Source organism: Euprymna scolopes, chromosome 26, assembly GCF_053919585.1.
Source record: "Euprymna scolopes isolate OS-2025 chromosome 26, ASM5391958v1, whole genome shotgun sequence".
NCBI lineage: Eukaryota > Metazoa > Mollusca > Cephalopoda > Sepiida > Sepiolidae > Euprymna > Euprymna scolopes.
Genome location: NC_136507.1, coordinates 38,934,243 through 38,961,525, shown reverse-complemented (window position 1 = coordinate 38,961,525; position 27,283 = coordinate 38,934,243). Strand labels below are relative to the sequence as shown.

The window sequence follows — 27,283 nt, the reverse complement described above, 5'->3', positions numbered from 1 at the left end:
TGTCGTCGTTTTAACTTCTTTCAGCTTACATAATTCCTGATTGGCTGATAAAATCCAAAGTTTAAAACAGTTCATGCAGTTCACGCTTAATCGATTTACAGATTTTTAGAACACCTGCATTCGATTTTTTTAACAGTCTTTTGCAATTTTACTGGTAAACCTGATTCGCCAGTAAAATTAATCTTATTATCAGGAAGCATGCGTTCCGACTTAGTGATTTCTACAAAGTCTTGAATTTCCTATCCACGTACGCAAATTTAAAATTAAAAGGTCAGATTCTGTGTTTAACTGTAATTCATTGAATATCTTGACGATTACGTATGTGCGTAAATTTCAATCGTGCTTTTCGTTGCATTGTATTTATCATTCTAATTTCTGTTTCGTGTTTGTTTCGGCAATGCTACATTTCTATGAAGGGTTTGGGCTCATTTAGTACTAAAACGGACAAAGCGTTTCTTAGCGCAATTCCCCATATCTGTTATATCATCACGGCTGTATTTTCATGTTTCTCTATTAGTCTTATTAGTTTTAAAAATGTAGCCAACACTTTCATTTTTCTTTTATTTTCTAATGAGCATTTTTTGTTTTTGCTTTCTTCTGAAAATCTGGTTGAGTATATTGTTTTTCTATTTTTAAGAATGTAATTTTAGGTGTATACTTTACTATTCGGGTATTTGACGCGCTAGATAACACTGCAATGCGACATTTGTGACCAATTTTGGACTAGTTTTGTAGCAAAATAACCACAATAATTTCCAATGTAATTCTCCACATCGGATTTATAATCTAGGGTGTATATTAATGCTGTTCTATTGTCCGCTCGTTTTATAAATGTGGGTAACTATTACATTTTTCTCTTTATTAATGAGTATATTTCTGCTTTAGACTTTGAATGTGGTCGGTTATACTGTTTCTCTATTTTTAGGGTAGTAATTTATTTAATTTTTCTGACGTAAGCTACGCTCGATACCCTCGTTTTTACAATCGCTTGTCACGTTTATAACTGTTCAAATTTCAGGTGTATACATTTGGTTCATTTTCCTGTTTCGTTAGGCCCTCGTCAGCCATGTTGTTTCTCACATGGCTGATGAGAGCCTCACATCATTTATCTTTTACCATTAACTCGTCCCCTTTATGGTGGGCTTGAAACCGACGGTACCAATGTTTTTCTGAACTTCTGTACAATTATATATATATACATATATATATATATATATATATATATATATATATATATATATATATATAAGATCCAATGAAATTTGTTGAGTTTTATACTATCCCGATAAAACTCCTCTTATGAAATTTAATTTACTCTCTTCTTACTTCAAAGGCGTGTTGGACTTATCCTATCCGTGCTATACTAATTAACAAATGTCAGGCCGAGCTAGCCCCCATGCTTTACACGCTCTACAATAAATGCCTTTTTGTATCTTGCTTCCCTTATAGCTGGAAGATTGTCTCTGTTATACCAGTGTACAAGAATTCTAGTGAAAAAAGAGACTCTCTCAATTATAGCCCGATTAGTCTCCTCGCCCTCTTCGCTAGAGTCTTTCAAGCCTTAATTAATCAAGCACTAGTTCACCACCTCGCAAAAGCAAATCTTCTGTCTGACAAAAAGTATGGATTCAGGCATGCAGTTCTACTGCAGACATCTTAACAGTCATCTTTAAACGCATTTACAATGAACCAAATAAGGCGCCCGAAGCTAGGGCTGTAACCCTTGATATATCCATGCCTTTGACAAAGTCTCACTCAAAGGGATGCTAATGAAAATTAAATCGTACTGTATGACTAGATGTATACTAATATAATTAGATCCTTTTTAAACAAAAGCAGTATACAGGTTGTCACTGACGAACGTACATCCAAGCAGCATTACATTTATGCGGGAGTGCCTCAGGGGTTGATGTTTTGACTATTGGTATTCATGATATTCATAAACGACCTCCCTGATTATAGTGTGCCCGAGATAGGTATATTTTCTGAGGATACAATGCTCTATAATATGTAAAGTGGAATGGGACTGACAATGGATGGTAACATTAAATGCGAGTAAAACTAAGGTGTTCTCCTTTATAAATTATAAGACGCCTTTCCAACAGCTTATCTCCATGACAAAGACACACTACCTGAGAATTCTACCTTCGAACTCCTCGGTCTAACATTTGCTGGCAATATGAATTGCAACAAATATATAGACAGCACTGCAAAAGCTGCTGCAAAGAAGGTGGTGTCCCTCTATCGAGCTAGAAGACACTCACATCTGAGAGTATCCTATACCTCGTCAAGGCCACCATTCGCCAATGCATGGAGTATTGTTGCCACATCTGGGCTGGTGCATCTTCCATAGTCTCACCCTCTTGGATAGGGTCCAGAAAAGGGTTGTCAATCTAGTCAGCCCCACTTTATCAACTAAGCTTCTGACCTTGTCCCATGGCCGCAATGTAAATTCTTTTGTGTACGAGATTTATCCATTTCCAGCGTGACAGATCGACTAGGCATCGGCATATAAAACCGAAAGTGAAATCGACTCCGACCATATCGACCAACGGGTCCTACCGCGCTGAGATACCTTGCGAAGGATCCCCTACAATAGAACGAGCACAGGTTTCATTTGGGTGGCATGTGACGGTGATAGCTTCACATGTGCAGCTGGTTACCCAACATCGAAGCAAACTTGGTTCCGTGACCGAGAATTAGGTCACACTTTGTAAGAGGTGCACATGAATTTAAAAAAAAAAGAACGATTTGAAGAACAGAGTATACAAAGTTCGAATCATACCAAAAAAACAAATAAAAATATTAAATCATATAAAATCACTTTGAAAAACCAACAGAAATTGTGTTATAAAAAAAACAATATTTAGGCTGGTACATCTGCTACCGGTCTCACTCAAGGACAGGGTTCAGAAGACAGTCGTCAACCTGATAGGTCCTGAACTGTCATCTAGGCTTCAACATCTATCACATCGACGAAATATTGCCTAGTGTACAATAATTTAAATGGTAAGTGATCCGACGAACTGCAAGCACTTGTCCCCACTCAATGTAAATACCCTGCCAAACGCTATAAGCAGCAAAATATCACCCCTTCAGATAGATATCCCTAGATGTAAGAAAACCTTCTACTCTAGTAGTTTCTTCACCAAAACTGCTACACTTTGGAACTCATTTCCGGGACTCTGCCTTTCATAATGTACTGCCATGCAGAAGTTCAAGTGTGGTGGCAACAGACACCTTGCTGATCATATCTCTACATAGTATCCCTGCAACTTACGTTGCTGTAGGAGCTCCCTTGTTTGGGGGGAAAACGGAATAAATAATTAAAAAAAGTAGATGACATGCAATACAAAAATTGTTATTTTAGAAATGCATCAATAATATCTGTTATGTTAAATCAACAAAACATAAATCTTTTTCGCATTCTTGTAACGTCTCGAAGTGATAACTTTGTAAATATCAAACAAACATAGACGGCAGATGCGACAAAATAACTGACTAGCATGTTTGTAAAATGTCTATTTTACGAATATATAATAACTACTCATGAAAGAAGATCTTTTAGAAGGATAGAGCTCTGGGACATATGGCTGAGTGGTCCTAGACGTTATATCAAAGTTTACAGTTACCCAAAGGTGCTGAGTTCAATCCTGAACGAAAGCAGTGAAAAAGTAACATTCAAAAACAGAGAATCAGCAACTATGTCCCAGAGCCTAGCTGGAGTCCGAACACGGTACCCCCGTAATAATAATAAAGGGTTGGGTTCGAGACTTCTAACAAACGGTTCCCCAGTTCGATACAAAACACCTGATGAAGGCCGGAGGGCAAAAGGGTCGAAACGTTGTGACTATAACAACCAAGATGAGGAAGTCAGTCCGACAATCTCAATAAATGAAAAAACCTCATCTAAAAAATACAGACAATTACTAAGGACAGAGTTGTTTAACATCGTTTGAAAATATAAATCTATAAAAAAAGTGTAATTGAAAAAATATTCGTAAAAATAGATTAGTATGAATGAAAACAGAAATACATTGAACACTTGGGATCGATTCGAAATTACGTGTTATTTAGTTATGTTTATCACAGGAAAAATATTTTTTATAAATTATTTAGAGATGTTTAGAAAGTTGAATAAAATGGAGGCAGAGGATTTTTTAAAATTTTTAATTGGAGCACACAGCTTTTTTATTATCGAGGCAATTACAGATTGAAGCAACTGGAATAAAATAAAATTGACAACACCGAAATTACGACGAATAAAACAATCATGAAAGTCGTCAACATAAGCCTGAACAATTAACTCGAAACACGTAATTTAAAACTAGTAAGAAATTTTATTTACTTTTTTACGACGCGAACTCATTAGTTTCTTCAGTGGTTGAAAACTATAATTATTTTTTTAAAAAAAGAAGCAGCAGTGTCTTTAATATCTTCCATAATTACGTAGAGTATTTATTATAAGACAATTTTTAACAAACTATACCATATATATATATATATATATACACATACACACACGCACACACACACACACAAACACACACACAAACACACACACACATATATATATATATATATATGTCTTATTCGGATATTTGAAATTATACTGGGTTTATATAATTTAGTAATCGTTCATATACCAATAAATTTCAAGCACAAAATGAAATAAGAATTTAAAAAAATAACAATAGAAGAATCCAAATAGAGATCCTTAATTTTAGATGAAGAATGAGAATATACTAAGTATTAAGTAATGTTCAACTTCATTTCCTTATTGAATAAGTTTTAAACTAAAACGATGTTTTTAAATTACATAAATAAGTTAGCCGATATTTGTGTAAATAAATAAAACTTATTTCCGATACGAACTAAAATAGATTCGTAACGATTTAACTTAGTTTATTAGTCCGGATTAAAAAAAATTAAAAAAATTAAAAGAATTAAATAAAAGTTAAATTAAATAAAGAAATATAGCCAACTAATTTAAGAAATCAATGAATAGTATTAATAAAGCATAGACATAGGTAATTAGTGGTTATATCTCATAATATTTAGTTTAAATTCTTTTTTAAGAGATACAAATATAGGTAGATATATAAATCTTTAAAAAATACGTTGCAAGGATGCGATAGAGGTAAAATAGTTTTGTTTGCTTTCTTTTTTTTATAAAGGAAATGTTTTTCCATAATGTTTTATTATTAAATCTTTTTTTATTCAATAAGTCTGAAGAAAGTCTGTTTTAAAAAAAATTTCAAACGACATAATGTTTGAATGTGTCCAAATGGCCTTGAAACAATTGTAACTAACAATGAAATACACTGTTTGTTGCAATCAACACATTCTTTGAAGGCATGGTTTTTGTTAAAACATTATATATATATATATTATATGTATATATATATATATTATATATTATATATATATATATATATATATATATATATATATATATGTAATATTTCTTAAATTGGAGAAATGTACACAAAAATATATTTTAAATCGTCGTTTACATTTTTCGTATTAAATAATATTAGACATTATTACAGCAATCATGACTAATTTCATTTATTTAGTCCACGGTCATAGACATATTTATTAAGTTATATTATTTTCAGTATTGATGAAAAAATGTCGACCCAAAGACTAACGCTATTTTCAAAAATGGTTACCGTAACTATTGCACGCTCACATAGTGTGCAATAGGAAAAATGTCGATTATAACGTAATGTAAACAATATCAAATAGGTAGACAAATCCCGTTAAAAGTTAATTTTGTTCAATCAAATAATGCTTCCCGATCGTCTTATATTGTTTCGTCCCCCCATCGCCCGGAGAAAAGGAAGGTGGACCTGTAAATTCCCGCTTGTCGATTCGTCCCTTCGTCGCTTAATCTGTCTGAATTTTTCTAAATAACTATGCATTGGAATGTTTTGAAACTTTGCGCAAACATTAAACATGATATGAGTAAAAATGTAACAAAACAGATTTTAAGGGGAACCTCCAGTAACCCAACGTAGGGGTGTTTTTCGGGTTAAAATAGCTTAAATTGGTATTTTGTGCTTATTAAAAAAATTCGATGTCTTAGATTTTTATAAAACTTTCTGAAAAGTTGTAACTAATTTATTTCTATCTAATTTTGTTTGTCTATACTTCGAGATAGCGTTTTAGTGTGCTTCATGAGCTCTTTTATGGGCTAATAAAAACACTCCATTTTGGGAACTATTTTACCATATTTGTCCAACATTTTCTGTGTAGGTCTATGTAGCAGTTTGCATTGTACTTAATTCAAATTTAAATATGTTAAGCCACTGGAGACATTGGGGGCTGATTCGAGGGCACAATGATGGACTTATTCATTTCTATATTTTTTTTTGCATGGTGCAGACCTCAATTTTACATATGTTAAGGCCTAAAACTGCAAAGTTTGTTCATTTTCATCATAATTTCGCGTCCCATAGTGACTTTTGGGTCTAATAGGGGGATGCATATTTTCAAATCCTGCAACCGTATCTATTGCACGCTGATACAATGTTTAACTGAATAATGTCAACTATAACGTAATGAAAACAATATCCTCTAGGCAGATTAATTCACAGTACAAGTGAAACTTTGTTCGATCATCTAATAATTCTCGATCGTGTTATATTTTTTGCATCTTATAATTAATAGTGACGTCATTTCATTCAGGTTCATTCTTTAGGATTCTCTTTAAAATGTGTTCCTATGTTGTATCTATGAGATCAGTATTACCTGCAGCATTCAAGTGAAAGATATTAGTGCATCCCTCGTCGTTTTATCATGAGCTTCTCATACTCGTTTCAATCTCTGGTGCCGTAAAATAGTTTGTGTGTTTGTATTATTATTATTAGTAGTGACAAGTCTCCCCAGACGTCCAGCTCTCTCCACCTTCTTCGATAGCATTTGCAAATAAATTTGCGTCATCGCAACAGCCTCTTACCATTGATTTCTTGCTAGCAGTGGCCATTGGTCTATATTGAAATTTAAGTGGCACTAAGCCTCCCTAAGGTCCCAGTTCTATTCGCGCTTGTCCAGCTGAGGTCTGGTCAGCGTTCTTTCCTCGGTCTTTCTTACTCCTATTGACACTTTTCGGCCCTTTCGTATCACTTTTTTTGGTGGGAGACGGTGATGAGTCAATGAGAGAGGATGCGTGATGGGAATGTGGAATGTTTTCTTCATTACCTGTAACACTTCTGCATTATATTGTATGTTTGTATTATTCTTCGCGTTCAAGGGTTTTCCTTAATAATTCAGCCGTTTTCATTATCGTTAGTCGTTGTATTTTTGCAGCCATACATCTGATTCTTCTTCTTCTTCTTCTTCTTCTTCTTCTTATTATTATTATTATTATTATTATTATTATTATTATTAACTCACTAGGATTAGTCTTACAAGCTACCATCAATGTTTACTCTTTGAGAACATCTTGTGGTGTTCACTGGAGGCTAAAAGGCAGATTTACAGTATGCTCCACCTGTTTCGAAAATTTTTCAGATGAATTTGCGTTATCACAATGGTTGCCTACCATTGATTTCTTGTTGGCGGCGAGTAGTGTTCGTTACTGGAATTTAGGTGGCAGTAAACCTCTCCAAAGTTCCAGTGTTTTTTGCACTCATGCTGCGGAGGTCTGGCTAGTGCTTAATCTCCTGAGGATTCAACCTCCTTGGTCATCGTAACTTATTTAGGATGGTACCAGCTTATGGTGACATGCAGCCAAAACATATAGAAGGAAAGGCAGTGACGGAGGGGTGTAACATACAATTATACCGTTTTAATTTTCATGACTATATGTTATCTTACTTTTTGTTTTATGTCCAGTTTGTGTCTGCAGCTCATACGGGTTAATCTCAACATTCAATGGTCTTCCTTAATATTTTAGCTTTTTTTATTACTGTTATTCGTTTTATCTCATCAGCCATTCCTCAGATTCCAATCTTTCCCATTCTTTTAACAATCGGTATCCTTGCGCCCCTCTATTAGTAGTGTTATCTTAATTTTTTTTTTTTGTTTTACTCTTCCAGAGCTCTTTGAGCTATTTGGCCACTTCAGTGTATTTGCCCTGCTTTCCCGTTTCTTTGATCTTAATGCTGTGGTCTGCTAGAACGGAAAAAAAACTTAAATCTCGCAGGATTTGTCATTCTTATTAACTCGTATGACACCCGGTCTACCTGCTTGGGTGTGTTTATACGTTAATGTATCCATCTACCATGAGCTTTTAAAGTACTGCTGCCAGATTGTGCTTGTACTTTTGTTAAAGTGTATAACATTAAGTTGTTTGCATAATTCGCAATGTCTTGTTTACCCCAATTGATCGTGTCTATTCATATATTTCTTTTGAGCTAGTTTGCTGTATTCGCTTATTATGTAGTTTATAGTTTCGTCGTGTCGTCTAGGGTCTGATTTTGCAGTTTTCTGTGTTTTGGTTTGATGTGGTTGGTTTTCCTTGCATAATCTTGTGCGTCTCTCATTAGGGATTCCGTTTTTTTGTATACGTTTGCTTTCTTTGACCATGTCCAGGTTTTTCGTTATTATTATTATTATTATTATTATTATTATTATTATTATTATTATTATATAATAGTAATTCGTTTTACAGTAGAGATCCCTAGGTGTAAGAAAACATTTTACTCCAATAGTTTCTTTCCCAGAACTGATAGACTTTGGAACCTCCTTTCTGGGATTCTGCTTCTCCTACTGAACTGACTTGCAGAAGTTCAAGTGTAATATGAACATACATCTTGCTACTCATCTCCTTTCACAATACCCCTGCAACTTATGCCCCCGATAGTAGCCCCCTACATCAAAGTGGCACTGTGCCTTGTTTGGGGTGAACATTGTTTTAAAAAATATAGTTTTATTATTATTACTATTATTATTATTATTATTATTATTGTTATTGTTATTATTGTTATTATTGTTATTGTTGTTATTATTTTTATTATTTTTATTATTATTATTATTACTATTATTATTACTATTATTATTACTATTATTATTGTTATTATTGTTATTATTGTTATTATTATTATTACTATTATTATTACTATTATTATTATTATTGTTATTATTGTTATTGTTATTATTGTTATTATTGTTATTATTGTTATTATTATTATTAATATTATTGTTATTGTTATTGTTATTATTATTATTATTATTATTATTATTATTATTATTATTGGCGGCTCACATGGAGCTTTCACACAAGTCAACAAACCATCGGTTTGGAGATCTGTAGTGTTCTCTGGGAGGTGAGAGACAACAAGTCTCCCCAGACGTCCAGTTCTCTCCACCTTCGTCGATAGCATTTGCGCATGAATTTGCGTCATCATTACAGCCTCATACCATTGATTACTCGCTGGTAATTACCATTGGTTTATACTGGAATTAAAATGGCACTAAGCTTCCCCCCGAACCCAGTTCTCTTCGCGCTTGTCAAGCGGAGGTCTGGCCAGCTCTTTCTCCTCGGTCTTTCCATCCTCCTTTACTCTTCTTGGCTCTTTAGTATCACTTTTCTATTGGGGGGGTGATGAAACAATGGGGGGGGATGCATGATGGTGGTGTAGAACTTGTTGATATGCAGCTTCGGCGTTCTTCATTCCCTGTAGCGATTCTTTGTTATATTGTCTTGTGTTATCCCCCAGATTATAGGGTGTTCCTTAATATTTCAACCGCTTTCATTATCGCTAGGCATTGCATTTTTGCAGTTATTCCTCTGATTCCAATTTCTGGCATTTTTTCGGAGTTTTTCGGAATTATCCCTATGCTCTTACTATTATCGGTACTATTTTTATTTTCTTCATCATCCAAATCTCTTTTAACTCTCTGGCTAGCTCTGTATTTGCTTCGTTACTCCTTTTCTTTCATACTAACCATGTGGTCAGCTGGGACAGCAAAATCTACGATTTGTCAGGATTTTTCTTTCTTGTTAATTATTACGACATCTGGTATTCTTGCATGGATGGGTTTGCCCGTCTATATGTCCATGCCCCATAGGATTTTGTGGTTCACGTTTTCGAGTGCTGTTGTGGTTTTATGCTTGTACCATTTGTCTGTACGCTCATAATTTAGTCGTTTGCATAATTCCCAGTGCACCGCCCTCCCAACTTGGTCGTGCTTGATTTTGCAATCTTTTTGAGTCAGTTTGCTGCATTCACTTAGTATATGATTTATCGTTTCGTCTCTCTGTCCACATAGTCTGCATTTGCTGTTTTCTTGTGTTTTATCGATCCTTGCTTTGATATGGTTGGTTCTTATTGAGTTTTCTTGTGCTGTAGTTATTACAGATTCAGTTTCTCGGTTTATATGTCCTTTTCGCATCCATGCTCAGGTGTTTTCATTATTCTCATCTTTTGTAATTCTTATGAATGTTCCGTGGAGTGTTTCTCTTCCCATTTCTGTTTTCTCGTTTTGTCGTTTGTCTCTCTGCTTTCTGGTTTTTTTTTCAGTGTCTCCCGCTGCCATAATAATCCTTTCAGTGTTTTGCTTATGTATTTTTTTAGTTCTTTTTTCGTGTCCTACACACAGTCTTCTAGACAGATCAGTCCTCTCCCGCCATCTTTCCTATTAATGTAGAGTTTGTCAGTATCGTCCTTTGGGTGTAGAGCATTATGCATGGTCATGAGTTTCCAGGTTTTCTGGTCGAGTTGTCTCAGTTCTTCTTTTGTCCACCCTATAAACGGTCCAGAGTATCTTACTAGTGATACTGTCCATGTATTTATACCTTTTATTAGGTTTCTGCTATATAATTTCGTTTCTAGGAGTTTTTTTTGTTTTCCTGAGGTATTCCTTTCCAATTTGCTTTTTCATTTTTGTTGCTCTGATGGTGTCCGCTTCCAGAATTCCCAAGTATTTATAGTCGTCTTGTTCCCTTAGTTCCCTCATTTCTGTTTGGTTGGGTAGTTCCATGCCTTCTGTCGTTTCCAGTTTTCCCTTTCTTATAACTAGTTGTGCGCACTTTTACATTCCAAATTCCATTTGGATATCCTCGCTAAAGAACCTGGTAGTGTTAATTAGTGTCTCTGGCTCCTTTTCGGTCCTTGCAAAAAGTTTCAGATCGTCCACGTACATCAGGTGGTAGATTTTTTCCTCTGTATTGGAGAACTTGTATTCGGCTTGTCACTTTATCAGAATACTGTATTAGGGCATCATGGCTATGATGAACAGTAGTGGTGAAAGTGATTCTCCTTGAAAGATACCTCTTTGTGTGTTAATTTGTGTTATGTGTTGCCCATCAGCTATCAATTCCAGTCTCCATGTTTTCATAGCATTTTCTATTACGTTGGTGATCCCGCTTGGTATTTTATACATTTTTAGGTATTCTTTTATCAATGCTTGGGGGATCCTGTCTTACGCTTTTTTTTGTAGTCGATCCACGCCATGGCTAAATTCTTTCTACTCCTTTTTACCACCTTTAGGATATTTTTATCTATATAAAACAGGTCATGTGTTCCTCTTTTTCCTTTTTGGCATCCTTTCTGCTCATCGGGGATGAGCCCACGGTTATTCAGATTTGTAGATTTGTTCTCTTCGTTGCATTGTCAGTATCTTCCACATAGTTGGCAAGCACGTGATTGACCTATAGTTGCTAGATGCGGCTCCTTCTCAATGTCCTGTAGCAGTGTGGTTCTACCTTTTGTCATCCAGTCTGGTACGCTTGCTTCCTGTATACATCTTCTCAGATTTTGGACTTGCCTTTCGTGTACGGTTGTGAATTTTCTGAATCAGTATGCATGTATCCCGTCGTGTCTTGGTGCTCTCCAGTTTGACATTTTTCCTATGGTTTTCTTTAGGGTTTCCTTATTGATTTCATTCATTGCTCCTTTTTCTATTTGTTGTAACTCATCTTTCCTGTCTTTCAGTCATTCGGCATTTCTTTTGTGATCTCGTCGCTCTTCCGATATATTACTCCAGTAGAGGTTTGTTTCTGTCGGATTTGTTTTTTCTGTTTTTGTTTTTCCTCCGTTCATATTTTGGTAGAATTGGCTTTCATTAGTTTCAAATGTTCTGTTTTGTTTGCATTGTTCAGATTTATATCTATATCGTCTCAATCTCGCTTCTTTTGCTTTTTATTTTTTATTCCAGTTCTTCATGTTTCTTGTTTAGCCTCTCCCTGTCAGTTACCTTTCCAACATTCCGTTTTCTCCACATTGCTTTCTTCCTGTTGATTATGTTGGCTTTTTTATATGTTTGTGTATTTGGGTTTTTAGTCTTATTTCCCATCCAGGTTTTGTCGGTGCTTGTCCCGGTTGTTTTCCTGATTTGAGATTTGTACTTACCATTTTGGCGCCTGCGTAAATAACGTTGTTTAAGTCTGTGATTGTATTTGTTGGGATATGTGGGAGGGGTTTGTTAACCTTCCCTGTTTCTGTTTTTAGTTTCTTCTGCTCTTGGTTCCTTAACGATGGGAGCTTTTTTTTTCCTCGTTCATCAGCTGTATTATTTTATTTACTTTATTTGCTTCATTCGCTGTTAGTTCTGTTTCATTGTTCTCGGTTTCCACGTTTGTGGACTGCGTTCTTTGTTGGTCCTCGATCTATGATGTTTTTCCTAGTGGGTCTTCAACTTGTCGTGTTGCTCTACGTGCGGTTTCGTTGGGGGATGCTTCTTGTTCAGTTTCATCATTTATTTTTGGCTGTATTTCTGTTAGTTCTAGTTTAGAGAGCCAACCTTTCTTGAGTATCAATCATTCTTGGTCCGCAATTCTTTTTTCTCTCGTATGGAACCCACTGGATAGGTTCATAGTTCTTTCATTCGTTTCCAATAACCGCCATATCTATATTTAGGATGCCTTCTATAGTAGCACTACATTACGAGTCTATTCTCTTTTGTTGTCCATTTGTTTCTTCGGTTTTTATCTTTTTGATAGTTATCATGGATGTTCTGTTTTTATTCGGTATCATTTTGTTCCCTTAAATTAGAGGTTATACTTACCTGTTCAGCGTCCCTGTTATTTGAGTTTCTGAAATTAGAAAGTTGGCCAACATTCGCAGGATGACGACCAGGTCAACCATGATGGCTACCAAAGGAGCACCTGCCGATCATAAAACCCAGATCTTTCTTCTGGGTCCCATGGTTTGGATTATTTGTAATTGGCACTTTTCATATTTTGGTGTTTGTGGCAACACCGAGTCCAGAGTTGTTTTACCTGTGGTTCTGCTGCAGGGATAGTGTAACGCTCCCATGTATAAAGGAGGTATCGTTCACTATTACACATACATATTTGACAATATGAAAACGATTTCAGAAAGAGTTTCAAAGAACATATTTATATTTACTTAATATAAGTCCGTAGTTGTAACTCGAAATTAGAGATATTAGAATATAGATTCCCCTCCCATATTTACAAGTGTATTTGTATTGTGGATTCGTCGTAATACCGTCAGATATAGTTACCGATTTTTTTCCTTTCCTGCTTGAGGGGAGGGATGTTTTAAATACATTTGCATTTAACACTGACTGAAATCAATATTATATTTGGCAGAGATTGAGTCAAAATAAAGAATTTTAATAAAACGAGAATTTAGCACCAAACAATCCACCGGTGGGAAAATAATCCCCTGTGTGGATATTTTCTCCAAACATGTCGACTTAAAGAAGAGAAACCTTACAGAAGCGGCGTTTTGTTTCGCCTCCTTGTCAGTGAGAAAATATAGTAAAAAAGGGATATGTTACTATAATTTGTCGTTTAAAAGGGATTAAACTTTTTTCTACTTATCTGACAGGTTTTCATGTATCGAACCACCTTTGTCGGGGTGTCTGTGCTTTTTCCAGGCGGAAGCAGAAACAATGTAGCAGTGCCATACTAAAATACCCATTTATACTTAGCAAAAATATATAGATAGTCCTAAAAAAAACTTTTCCCCCTTTCTTCTTTCTATTATTATTATTATTATTATTATTATTATTATTATTATTATTATTATTATTATTATTATTATTATTATGTATTGTAATTATTAGAAGTAATCCGGCAGGACATCATCTCTGACAAAATTGAATGTATTCCCTAGAGTCTGTGTGACAAGTTTCTTCAAGTTTCCAGTACTCTTAACCTCTTGCAGAAACTTTTGCAAATAAATTTGCATCATCGCAACCGGCGTTTCGTATTAATTTCTCGCTAGCAATAAACAGTGGTCTTCCTTGGCTGGTTATAAACTGTCCGCGTATTTTAGTTCTATTCGCGCTCATCTAATAGGGGGGGTTGTTATATTTTTGCGTCCTTGGTTATTCTATACTCTTTAAAATATCATCATCATCATAATTATTATTATTATTATTATTATTATTATTAATATTATTATTATTATTATTTTTATTATTATTATTATTATTATTATTATCATTATTATTATTATCTGGTCACAGGTTCCAGTACATATATCTCTCATTATCCAGTTGCTACGCCATCGATATTCCAGAGGAATTGTACAATACATTATTCATATTTTCTTTACATTTTTCAGTGCCGTTTAGGTTGAAAATAGTTTAGTTCATTTAAAGCCACACACCCAAACGAACAAAACATTTTGAGTTAGGAAATAATTTCGAAACAAACAAAAAAATACATATCAACCATAAGGAAAGGTCTCGATGATGACACTGTCAGCATTTTACCCGCACAGATTGATGCTATTAACTCGCCTCTAATGAGGAGAACAAAAGCAATTGCACTTATCGAAATTAGAATTAGCCTTAATAGGCCGTCTGGCCAGATTCCGGAATAGCTAAATGAAAAATCGAACGAGACACAGAGGAGAGGAAACGCGAAAATAATAAATAATAACGAAAGAACGAAGTCAAAATCATATTAGCTTGCACTTGCGAGGAGTAAGTAAATTGCATTTATTGAAAACGGAAAAAAATATGACGCAAATGGAGGAACTTTGAAATGGGAAAGAGTTTGAAGCAAATGAAGCGGCAGATGAAGATTACAAAAAAAAATAAAATAAAAAATAAGACGGAAATTTCAAAAGGTGTAAATTGTGCTCTTTGATATTTTGGTTTTAGTGCCCCGTATTTTTGTCGCACACAAGCGAACAAAGGCATTTAATTTTGCACAAATAACTCGTTTGTAGTGATGCACTGCGACTTAAAAAACACATCAAAGATAAACGAATGTAAACAGAAGCGTGTGTGGATATATATATATATATATATATATATATATATATATATATATATATATATATATATACATATATAGATGTGTGTGTATGTGTGTGTGTGTGTCGAGAGGTGCATGCGTATATTGTGTACTTACTGTTATGGTTTTCAATATATTATAGACATATTATTCGTATTTGCATGAAACTACATTTTCACGCTAGTAATTTGCGCATGATTGTGTATATCTGGAGAAACATAATAAATATACAACATGTGTATGTATATGTATGTATGAATGTATATAAATAGTTCTATATGTAAATGTATATGCATATACATATTAATTGCGTATATATAATTACAAATATATATATACATATATATATACCTATATATATATATATATATATATATATATATATATACAGTAAGTCATAAAATATATATGGCAATCAAACTACACAGAATATTCCACGTTTCATCTTCGCTAGGGTCAATCATGCTTGTGCATAAGCCTGATGAATCCTAACATGGATGAAACGCGTAACGTTCTGTGTAGCTTAATTTCCATATATATTTTATAACTTACTACCTAGCTTAACCTACGTATTGAGCACTGTTGAAGTAAATACTTAAAGTTTAAGCATACATTTATACGTTCCCATAGTAATTTATGTGATTAAATTACGTAATCACACCCACCCACCCATATATATATATATATATATATATATATATATATATATATATATATATATATATATATGATTTATTTCTTTATTTAGTAGTGGTATACATCAATCCGGTTAAAAAAAAAGAAACTCCTATACTGCATGTATTTTGAAGCTTTACGCCTTTCATCAGAAGAGTAAAGAAGATGCTGGGTAATATAATGGGGACGCAACGATCCTTCTATACACTTTTTATATATTTTATATTTTATTTTGTATGTACTATATTTTTCTATATTAATTTTATTCTTCCCTCTCTATCTCTCCATCAATTTTTACTTTTTTCTATTAGTCACTGAACTCGTTACATTCTAATTAGTTTTTCTTATCACTTCTACCCACCTTTTCCCCCTACTCTTTATTTTTTATTATCATATATTTCTTTCCCCTCTTATACTTACTAACAACATTCGCATTATTATTATTATTATTATTATTATTATTATTATTATTATTATTATTATTATTGTTATTATTATTTTTATTATTATTATTATTATATAATATTTTTACATATCATAATATATAGTTTGTTATACCTTAATTCTCTAACTTTACTAATGCCTGTATAAGCTCAAAAAATTATTGAGATTGTTATCATTCCGTTAAGCCTTCTCTTAAAATTATGTAATTTATCCTCTTCCCAAAACCTTCCTATATATATATATATATATATATATATATATATATATATATATGCATATATATATATACATTAGTAAGTTATCAAATATATATGGCGATTAAGTTACACTAAATATTCCGGACTCTTAAAGCTTATACGCGAGTTCTGTGGTTGGTAATCGTTTTTATATACTCATCTTTTATTGAGATTTTAGTTAGCCAATCAGCTTTCTAGTATCTTAGGTCAATCCAGGCTTCTGCCCATATAAAATGTATAACTTACTAACTAACTTTACCCAGATATTAAGCATTTTGAAGTAAATACTTAAAGTTTACGCATAAATTTATACTTTCGTATATTAATTTTATGCGAGTAAATTTAGTAGTTATATATATATATATATATATATATATATATATATATATATATAGTAGTTATATATATATATATATATATATATATATATATATATAAGGGAGTAGTCACCAACAATGTGTATTTTTTAACAATTTTTTTTATTATTCCGTGTCTTGGTTTTTCATTGAGAATTATGTTTGGATCATTGTAATAATGTTTTTAAGTCATTGAAATCGTTTACGCGCGTTTCAGACGGTCTGTGATGCGTCCTCGTCAGAAATTATTTTCAAATGTGTTGGAGATTTAAAAATGGCGATTTTCGTAGTTAATTTGAAGTTTTTCCAAGGGGTGGAGGCTTGTAAGTGTTTATTATTCATTAGCATGCTGAATTTTTATTGCTCTTTTATTGGGCTTGTCCAGGGAGGCGTTGACTTGGCTGTAGTCGCTATCTCTTTCTGCTAATGTTTTTTTCCTTTCCTTTGTGGTGGGTAGGGTGTGTGTGTGTGTGTGTTTATGTGTGTGTGCGCGTGTGTGTTCGTGTGTGTGCTTGCTTTTATTGGTTTGAGAATGTGTATATTGTTTTATAGTATTTTGGGGTTATTTGCTTCCTTAGGAAGGCGGCTGTGGTCCGAGGTCGTTACTAATGTGTATGTGTGGGGAGGGGGGACTGGCTCTTCTGAAATAAGGGTAGGGGTGCTTTCATTCTATTTTGATATTTATTTTTTGGATTCTTGGATTTTAGTATTGTGATTGTTCGTTTTAGTCTTTTCGAGTATTCCTTACATTATATTTGTTTAGAAAGAGGGGTGTAAGTAAAATAGGGGATTTTTTTTAATGTTTCTATTTATTTGTCTCCCCATATGGGTATGGCCAGACCCAGGATCGGTTCCTAGTTTGGGGAAGATGTTGTTCCCCAGCGGGGGGCATTGGAGGAGATATAGGTATGGGAGGGGGATGATAGAAGGGATGATAGTCGTTTCAGTCATGAGGGGGTTCTCCTCCACTGACTGAGGAGGGAACGAGGTGCTGGAACAGATATTATACTATGTTTCTAGGTATCTCCTAGTGTTGTTGGTTTCGAGGTTAATAGGGTTGGTATTGTTCAGTGTGTTGTATTAGAGATAGGGGTGTTATGTCTGTGGGTGGTTGTATGCGCGCACATGTGTGTGTTTTAATATGTGTGTTCTGATTTATGTGTGGGTGTGTATATGTGTATGTGTATGGGTGTGCATGCGAGTGTACCTTGCATTTCATGTTTTTGTGTGATGGTATTAGGTTCTGTTCAGTTCAGGAGTGAATCTGGTGATGAAGTTTTTTTCCTGTGTATGTAAATAAAAATAATTGTCTGTTTGGAAGATTGGCATTATTTTGAAGCTTTTTCCACTGTATGTGTGTACGTGTTTTGAAACATAGAGGTGTTTGTTATCTGCAATTTTGATGGTGACTACTCCATTATTTAAATATACATCTTTCTTTCGTTGGAATTTCTTAACCCATTATATATATATATATATATATATATATATATATATATATATATATATATATATATACATATTCACTCATATTTCTTAAATCAGCCCAAACTTGCCAGTCGTGTTTTAAATTCTTCCATTTCTCTTTCTACGCACATCTTATCTTTCTTTTAATAATATTATTTGAACTCATTCCCCTTTTCCTCATAAAATTTTCAATTATTCCACGGATTTCTTCCCTTTGGATTAATTTTCACCATCTTACAATTACGCGATTCCCTTGCATTTTACTCGTGGAAATGGAAATTTAATCACATTTTTTGGATTTTACCGTTATTGGATATTTGACCCTTCACCAGACTATCCATTCACGCGAAATCACCTTTCTCTTCACCCTATCCACTCTGCTTCACTATTTGTTTCCAAGTAAGATCTATGACTTATAGTTTCATTAAATACTTTTGCAAGCAAAATTCGATCCCGCAGTTTGCTAAATCCTACCGTCTGATGAGAAGGAAAATATTTATTCGAAACTACTCGGATGAAGGACTGTCAACTCATGTTGTGCTTCATTTTTGAAAATTAAATATATTTTTAACTCTTTTCCAAAGTGTTTTAACATGTTTTATTAAGTACTTGTTTTCATATATATATATATATATATATATATATATATATATATATATATATATGTGTGTGTGTGTGTGTGTGTGTGTGTGTGTGTGTGTGTGTGTGTGTGTGTGTATATATTAATGTGTTACTCAAACAGGAGAGACTTCTTCCCGGGCAATTACGACTCCCTTATATGAGGGTCATACTGTACATTAAGACTGGATCTAATTTGGGACAATATATCCGTTTTTCTTATATTAGGGTATTTTATATCCAGTTTCCACACACACTCTCTCTCTCAGTCTCTCTCTCTCCCCCTCTCTGTATATATATATATATATATATATATATATATATATATATATATATATATATATATAAATACAGATGACGCCGCAATCACTCCTCACTCAGAGAAAGAACTGCAAGATTTTTTCAATAGGTTTGATCAAGCCTTCACAAATTTCGGCTCACGATCATTATCAAAACTTATGTTCTTGTGCAGGTCTAGGGAGATTAATACCCAATTGTCAATGACACCCCTGTTTAAGAAGTCCAGAGCTTCCGGTACATTTATTCGACCATTAAAGCCAACAGTCCACGTAACCTGTAATTAGAAGGATCTATTAAGAGAGCTGCATCTACCCTTTACAACTCAAAATACGTGGTTGGGACAACTTCAGGCTTAGCATTAACACCCAGGCTTCTGCATACACGGCTTGAATTAATAGCACCTTTTTATGGCAGAGAATCTTGGCCTATCTATGCAACGTACGACCAAAGACTTAATGCTTTCCACCTACATCGCCAACGACGGACCCTTGGCATCAGGTGGAATGACAAGCTCACATTCAACGTTAACCTTTCTCGCTTCGATCTGCCAATGATGTACACACTCCGCTAAGACACGTCACTTGAATGGAAAATGTAAGATTGCAAAAATACATTATCTTCAGGGAACTAAATTCAGACAATAGAAAAAATAGGCAGATCCCAGTTGCACTACAAGGACACCTGTAAACGTAATCCCAAAACGTGTGCATTAACAGGCAAAACTTGGAAGAACTTGCCCAAGACCGTGACCTATAGCGTTCCACCATCAGGTATGAACTGGAGAATGCGGAGAAAGAGGTTAGAAACAACGAAGTGCTCAGACGCCACGAAGGAGTCAAGGCATACCACCAAATAAAGATACTTTCAACTGTGATAGATACGTTTGCCTATGCCGGCCAAATATAGTCAAACCAAGTTATCAAAGAAATCGTAGACAAACACAGTTGTCTATTTGATATGCTTGCAACTGCTAACCATCATATATATATATATATATATATATATATATATATATATATATATATATGAACAAATAAATAACTAAAGTCTATGTTTTAAATTTCAAGGTTTTGACAATCATACCGTTTATTTTTTTAAGTACGTTGACATAAATATATTCTTGACAGCAACTGTTTCGTACCACAGAAAAGATGATGTAATGAAATAAAAGTAGTAATTGAAACTTCTCTCCTAATAGTGGGACTTTGTAATTATGCTGATATGCTTTTATTTTCTTTTAAAATTCATAAGTTTTTTGTTCTTCTAATAGGTTAAAGGTGTTATATATCCAGGAAATACATAATAATAATAATATGAAAGTCTCTGCGCTACAAAAAAACAAACTTGCTGGTAAGAATGTAGCATGTCCACATACGCAGAGAAATAAACGTGAAGAGTGTCAACATCTTGAAATTTGGAATGTAGACTTTTACCATATATTTTATATGTTATTTAGTTATATCGAACTCCATAAATTAAAGGATTGCCATAAATTGCAAACGAGGGAAAACGTACTAAGTGTCTGTAGGTATAACTGGCTTCCTTCAAATGAGGAAGTTCCATAGGGCTATGAAATACTTAAGCAGTCTTCAGTCGCATGCACTTCGGAAAATGTGCGTGGGTGAAGCTTGAGTAAACGTCTGCACAAAACGTTTTTTCTCTTACGATGTTTGTTACATTTACAGACACCCTTTTTTAAGATGCTGATTACATTTTTAAGTTGCTGATTAAATTCTAGAAAATTACTAGAAATTACCGCCAATTATGCAATTATTAGACTTATAAGAACGGAAAAAAACATATAAAGCGCTATTTACCTAGAAGTGCGAATAAACGATGTTTCTTTTTAATATGGCTCCTTAAATAAAATTATAGGCAACGAGCAGCTGTCCAAACGTTGCCTAGTTAAAAGAAAATACGCATAAATATTATAATTTTATTATTATAAAAAACTTAGACATGAGCAAGCGAGTATTATGTCATTTCTAAACTGTTTACCTGTTTTTAAGTAAAAAAAGAAAATAATATTCGAACTGAAATCGAAATAAAAGTCTAAAGACAGCGAGTCGAGTACGATAACCTATTAATCAGTGTGTCATGACTTTAAGCTGTGTTTTAAAAATACTTATTCTTAACATAAGTAATATGTAATGTGAACTATTCACGTATGCACATATGTTAATCAACTTACATAAAAGTTCGGTGACTCCCACCTACAGATACTTCAATGTTGATTTCATTATCACCCATTTTTCTGGACGACAATGGTCTAAAAAGTTATCCAGATATTTCAATATTCCATACACAAAATTTCAAGCTGATAGATCAAATCCTTGTTGAGTATATGTTCATAAGTGTCCTCTTACACACATGCTCTCATTTATATAGATACAAAGATTATTACACATTTTATGTTAAATACATATTTTGAAAGTGTTTAATACCACTTTTATTATTTTACAAGCGATTCACCATTATTTAGAATTAAAGACAACTCGAGGATACATCTAAATGGTTTGTTTCAGGTGGTTGGTCAAGCCATGAAGACTAAAGACGATAGTTGTAAGTAGGCAGACTTTAGGCACAATTCAGCACGACTGTGTAAATGTTCAACTCTAGAATGATTACGCTTTTCGTATGACATTCTGTCCATTATAGCATGTCTAGAAAAAGTGCGACTTGATCGAGTCATATAGGCAGTGAGCAAAGTAAAAATTAAGAGGTATCTACGAACATTATACTAGATGGCTTTAATAAATTTCCAGACTGTTTCATATCTGCACCTTTATTGATTGTACACACATGAAACTTTAATTCTCTCTAACTACAAATCACTTTGCTATCGTCCCAACACTGTCTGGATGGCCCCATGCATATCATCATGTGTAAGCGTGCCAATACTCCTCTTTCATCTCCCCAATAGTCTCATAACGACAGTTACTAAGGTTTTTCCCTGAGCTTAGGAAATAACCAAAATGTCACAGTGAGCAAGGTCTGGACTGTCTGGAAGATAAGAAACTGTCTTGATGCAAATCTTGGTCAAATCGTCTGTGATAAGGGTGGAGTTGTAAACTGAACTCTTGTGACATACTTCGCAAAAAACATATGCATCTTGAGTTCCTCCAAAATTATTGTGTGTACATTACCCACACTGACATAAAACTGTGACATTATTCTCTCTGTAGACACACGACGTTCCTTATCCATGAAGTTCCATATTTGCCTATTCAATTCTGGTGTTTTGATTTCTTTGCTTCTTCCACGCTTCTCACTATCCCTGCCGGGCTCTCTTCTTTTCTTAAATCTCTTATGTCACTCAAAAACTAATATTGATTCATTCAGGGTGGTCCCAGAGAAGCCTGAACCATTCAATGCGTGTGTGTTGCATATTTCTAAGAACAGAAATTTATGGCTTATTTTTCTAAAGTTCCCTCACGTTCAGATTGCGGTTGGGAAATCCCGCAGTTGTGACAACCAGGCTTTAGGAAGGTGTACTCTACTTCCTGCTACAGCTGCTCATTTGCACTTGAAATAATGGAAATTAGTCAGTCATCTCATAGATGAGTATAGCTAAAACATACAGAGTCTGCAAGACACGTTTGTTATATTAGTAATTGATAGTAATGATATACTAAATAAGGGGCATAGATCGGTGCTTAGTTGTTAAAAGAAATATAATAGATAAAATTAAGACAAAGGAATATATCATAACCTATTATATTTTCGTAGAAAAACCACAAAGCTAGCAAGACCTTTGGAAGCTTCCCAGAATGAAAAATATATTCAATCAACAAATATCTTTTTTATGAAGCGGACATTTTCTGGATGGATCAAATATAATCTTTAAGCAGAAAAACTAATAACACGCAGCAAATACAAGTTTATAAACAGTGTCATTAAAGTAGTGTCCCTTTCATATTTAATAAAAACTAATAAAATAAGTCAATTAATAAGTATAAATACTTACGCAGAAAGAAATACTGTGCTACATAGTTCAATCCGGAAATAAAATAACATTGTAAGTGGCTATAGTTAATTTACTTCTCCATTTCTGCAGCCCTTGAACGACAATTTTCTTACGCCTATTGCCGTCAAATGTTCTTTATTTTAGTGAAAATATAACTGATTTTTTCTTTGAATAAGGACCATTGCAGCTCGAAATTACAAACAGTTCATTCTAAACACGATTACAATAATCTTAATGTATTATAGTAAGGATATTCGAAAACAAACGTAACATAAAAGCAACGTACTATTCTTTTCCAGTGTTATCACATTAAGCTTTTTAAAGCCAAATTTCGCGAATTGGCTTTTTATCAGATGCAGTTTGGCATGTAAAAACTCTATATTCCATTTTTACAAGAGTAACGTCCAGAGTAAACAATAAAGAACAAGCAAACTAAAATAGGGAGCAAGCTAAATGGCTTACCCAAGCTGTAAGTTGTTATTAGCTGGTGGCGTCAAGAAACTTGATGATGAGGGCCTCCTCTCCTCCGACACGCTACGTAATGTATGCCACATTGTACTATCTACCGACGCTCTTCCTTGCATTGCCCTTGGTCGAGACAGGCGTCGGTCACTGCCATTAATCCTGAAATATAAAAAAAAATACAATATTAATTGTATGAAAAATTCTCCGCTTTTTTAATATGCAGAGCGGATGAATCTGTAAACTCCGCTCTATTTTTTTTTAACCACAATTTTTCAGTTCTCTTGCACGCAGCACACAAATACGGTTTTACTTTGACATCGGAATTTTTGCGTTGACGACGGGTATTTTCTTTAAGTTTTTATATGTGTAAGGATATAGTATGGACAGTGAAAAGCAATATCGATATCTTTAGCTTCTAGATGATGCAATCCAAGTTATATCTTAGGTTACTTTTGAACCAGTACTATATATTGGGGACAATATAATAATCAATAGAGTATTTATGATAATGAATTACAATGTAATATAAAAGCGTATTTTTCGAACAGGTATCGCCAATATTCTGCAAGTATATATATATATATATATATATATATATATATATATATATATATATATATATATATATATATATATATATATACTTGTAGAATTATTGGCGATATATATATATATATATATATATATATATATATATATATATATATATATATGCTGCAGACATATTCGCATATGCAAAATCAACTATATATAATATTTTGATTGCAGAAATTCCCCTCTGGACCAAATTAAGGTAGGTTTACAAAAACAGATGCCACATACAAGTTTATTATGTTTAAACTTTTATCCAACACCTTATATCGTTACAGAAACATTTATTCGTTATAATTAATCATATCTTACGTCCTACGAGCGACATTATCACAATTGTCATTATCGATAGACGAAGTAGTTCGTATTTTCCCTCTACCTGAAAAGTCCTCCCACTTTCTCAGTCATGGCCGGGTGAACATATAACCATTATAAATATATTGACTTGGCACCCTTATTAACTTGATTAAACACCTATACACATACATCTCCGGAAGTTTACGATATTGACCCCCTCTAAATTATACAATTTACATTTTATTCACGTTCATCGATTACAAACTTGCCTTTCAGATTTAAAAAAAAACAAAAACATTCTTATGACTTTTCTTATCGTGGATTAGTTTTCAATCATAACGTTCTACAAAATTGAACACGTCCTTTGTAACGATCAACGAGGAAAATGTTTCCACAATATTTTCCTAGCCTTATAATTAAAAATGATCTTCGACGATATGTCATGAACTTTTTTTTTTCAATTTTATTTTTAAATCTGAAAGTAAAGTTTGTACTCGATAAGATAAACGAGAAAATAGAAAAAAAAATGTAAATTGAGGAATTCAGAGGGTTGAGGACAATTTCATGAACATCTACCGACTTTCTTAATAAAAGAGAGTTGTAGTAACCCCCTACATTAAAGTGGCAACGAGCCTACATTGGGGTTATTAGGCAAATAATAACAAAAAATGTTTCACTTTCGAAATCAGAAAAACATTTTCTCTTGATATAAAACACATTTTTATACTGGGACTTACGTCGAGATAAATTATTATTTTCATTAATTAATATTCAGTTTGAATTTGTTTACATTTACGCTAGTTTTGTTGTTTGTTTTTATTTTCATTGTCCGTCAACTTATTATTATTATTATTATTATTATTATTATTATTATTATTATTATTATTATTATTATTATTATTATTATGATCACATTGCCTATAATAACATGATAACGATGAACAAAGCTTCTTTCTGATGAGTGCACGTCTGTGGAACTCTCCTCCGTTTTCCTGTTTCCCACCAGACTACAACTTGGATGTCTTCAAGTCCAACCTAAATAAATTCCTGATTAATTGCCCCCTTTAGTAAGACACTTTATCATATCTCCAATACCAACTATTACTTCGATATTATCCCACTGATTATTGTACACTCAATAGCCCTTATCCCCGAGTGGTTTCCAACCTTGCTAAGTGCTGATCCCCCATGTAAAAAAAAGATATACTTATGTTTTTTATATTGTGTTTTTTAAATATAGTTGCTGTTGGTTTTGTTCTATTTGCAGGAATCATTTGCTACATTGTTCAGACATAAAATATTTTAGATACTTTTTTACCAAGCATCAACTACACATTTTCTTTTAAACTCACGAAATCTATAGGTTTTTGACTTTGTTGAATAAGACAATCTATTTTAATTTTGACGGTAACAAGTTATTTTCGAAATATAATGATATGGACTATGCACTGACATTCACTTTTCTACACATGCGCGATAAACAAGTGTACGTCTCTGCACGACACTGCCACTAACCGTCACTTCTTTATTAGGTATGTAGTCATTGCTGTTGAATAAACTAACAGCATGTATCAAGGTGAACTTGGAGCAACCGAGTTTGTTGATTGGCTACCAACAATAAACCTACCTTATTTTTTTAAGAAGATATTGTCATGCTTCCACTGGTAAACGCCGGTAAACTGTTCCTGCTAGTATATTATATTATGCTGTAATTACTTATTATAGAGGCAATTCTCTATTGATTATTATATTGTACATAATGAATGGTAGTGATTACAACAGTAAAACAAATCAAACTTGTATGGCATCATCTAGAATCGAACGATATAGATATTGCTTTCCAGACATATTTATAGATATTGCTCTCCAGGTACATACACACACACACACACACACACACACATATATATATATATATATATATATATATAATAAATTCCACAGCCAATTAACAGTCAACGACTATCAGTAGAGAGTCAACGAACAAGAAGTCCAAGATACGAGTCTTGGACTTCCGATTCGTTGACTGTCATAGCTCTTGTGGGCTACGACGTTATTTGGCTGTGGATTTATTATGATAATCTCTCACATTCTGAATACATATATATATATATATATATTCAGAATGTGAGAGATTATACATAATATATATATATATATATATATATATATATATATATTCAGAATGTGAGAGATTATACATAATAAATCCACAGACAAATAACGTCGTAGCCCACAAGAGCTATGCCAGTCAACGAATCGGAAGTCCAAGACTCGTATCTCGGACTTCTGGTTCGTTGACTCTCTACTCATAGTCGTTGACTGTTAATTGGCTGTGGAATTTATTATATATATATATATATATATATATATATATATATATATATATATATATATATATATATATATATATAGCCTAATTGATAATTGATTCTTCATAGCGCAGGTTACTATTTGAGACGGCAATAATTACACGTTGTTATCTTTTTAATACGTCTCTAAATTTATTTGGCGGGGGATATTTGCTACCAGGTGTGGTAGATGGAGCTGTTAGGAGAAGATTGGTGACATTTACGCCGGGAGATATACTGGTTCTTATCAGTTCGATGCGAGTTTTTTTAAAGACACATTCATCTATAGAACATTTAAAAACGTAAATGTTTTAAAAAATACAGGTCGTTGCTACATTTTACTAAAG

At 33.5% G+C, this 27,283-nt stretch overlaps 1 protein-coding gene across 1 annotated transcript in view; it reads right to left on the bottom strand.

Moving 5' to 3' along the window:
- LOC145247809 (uncharacterized) overlaps positions 1–27,283 on the bottom strand; it is a 1,402,654-nt gene that overhangs the window by 929,999 nt on the left and 445,372 nt on the right. The window contains exon 3 of the mRNA XM_080109443.1: positions 23,695–23,856. Coding sequence (XP_079965569.1) covers positions 23,695–23,856 — 162 coding nt within the window. The remainder of the gene's footprint in view (positions 1–23,694; positions 23,857–27,283) is intronic.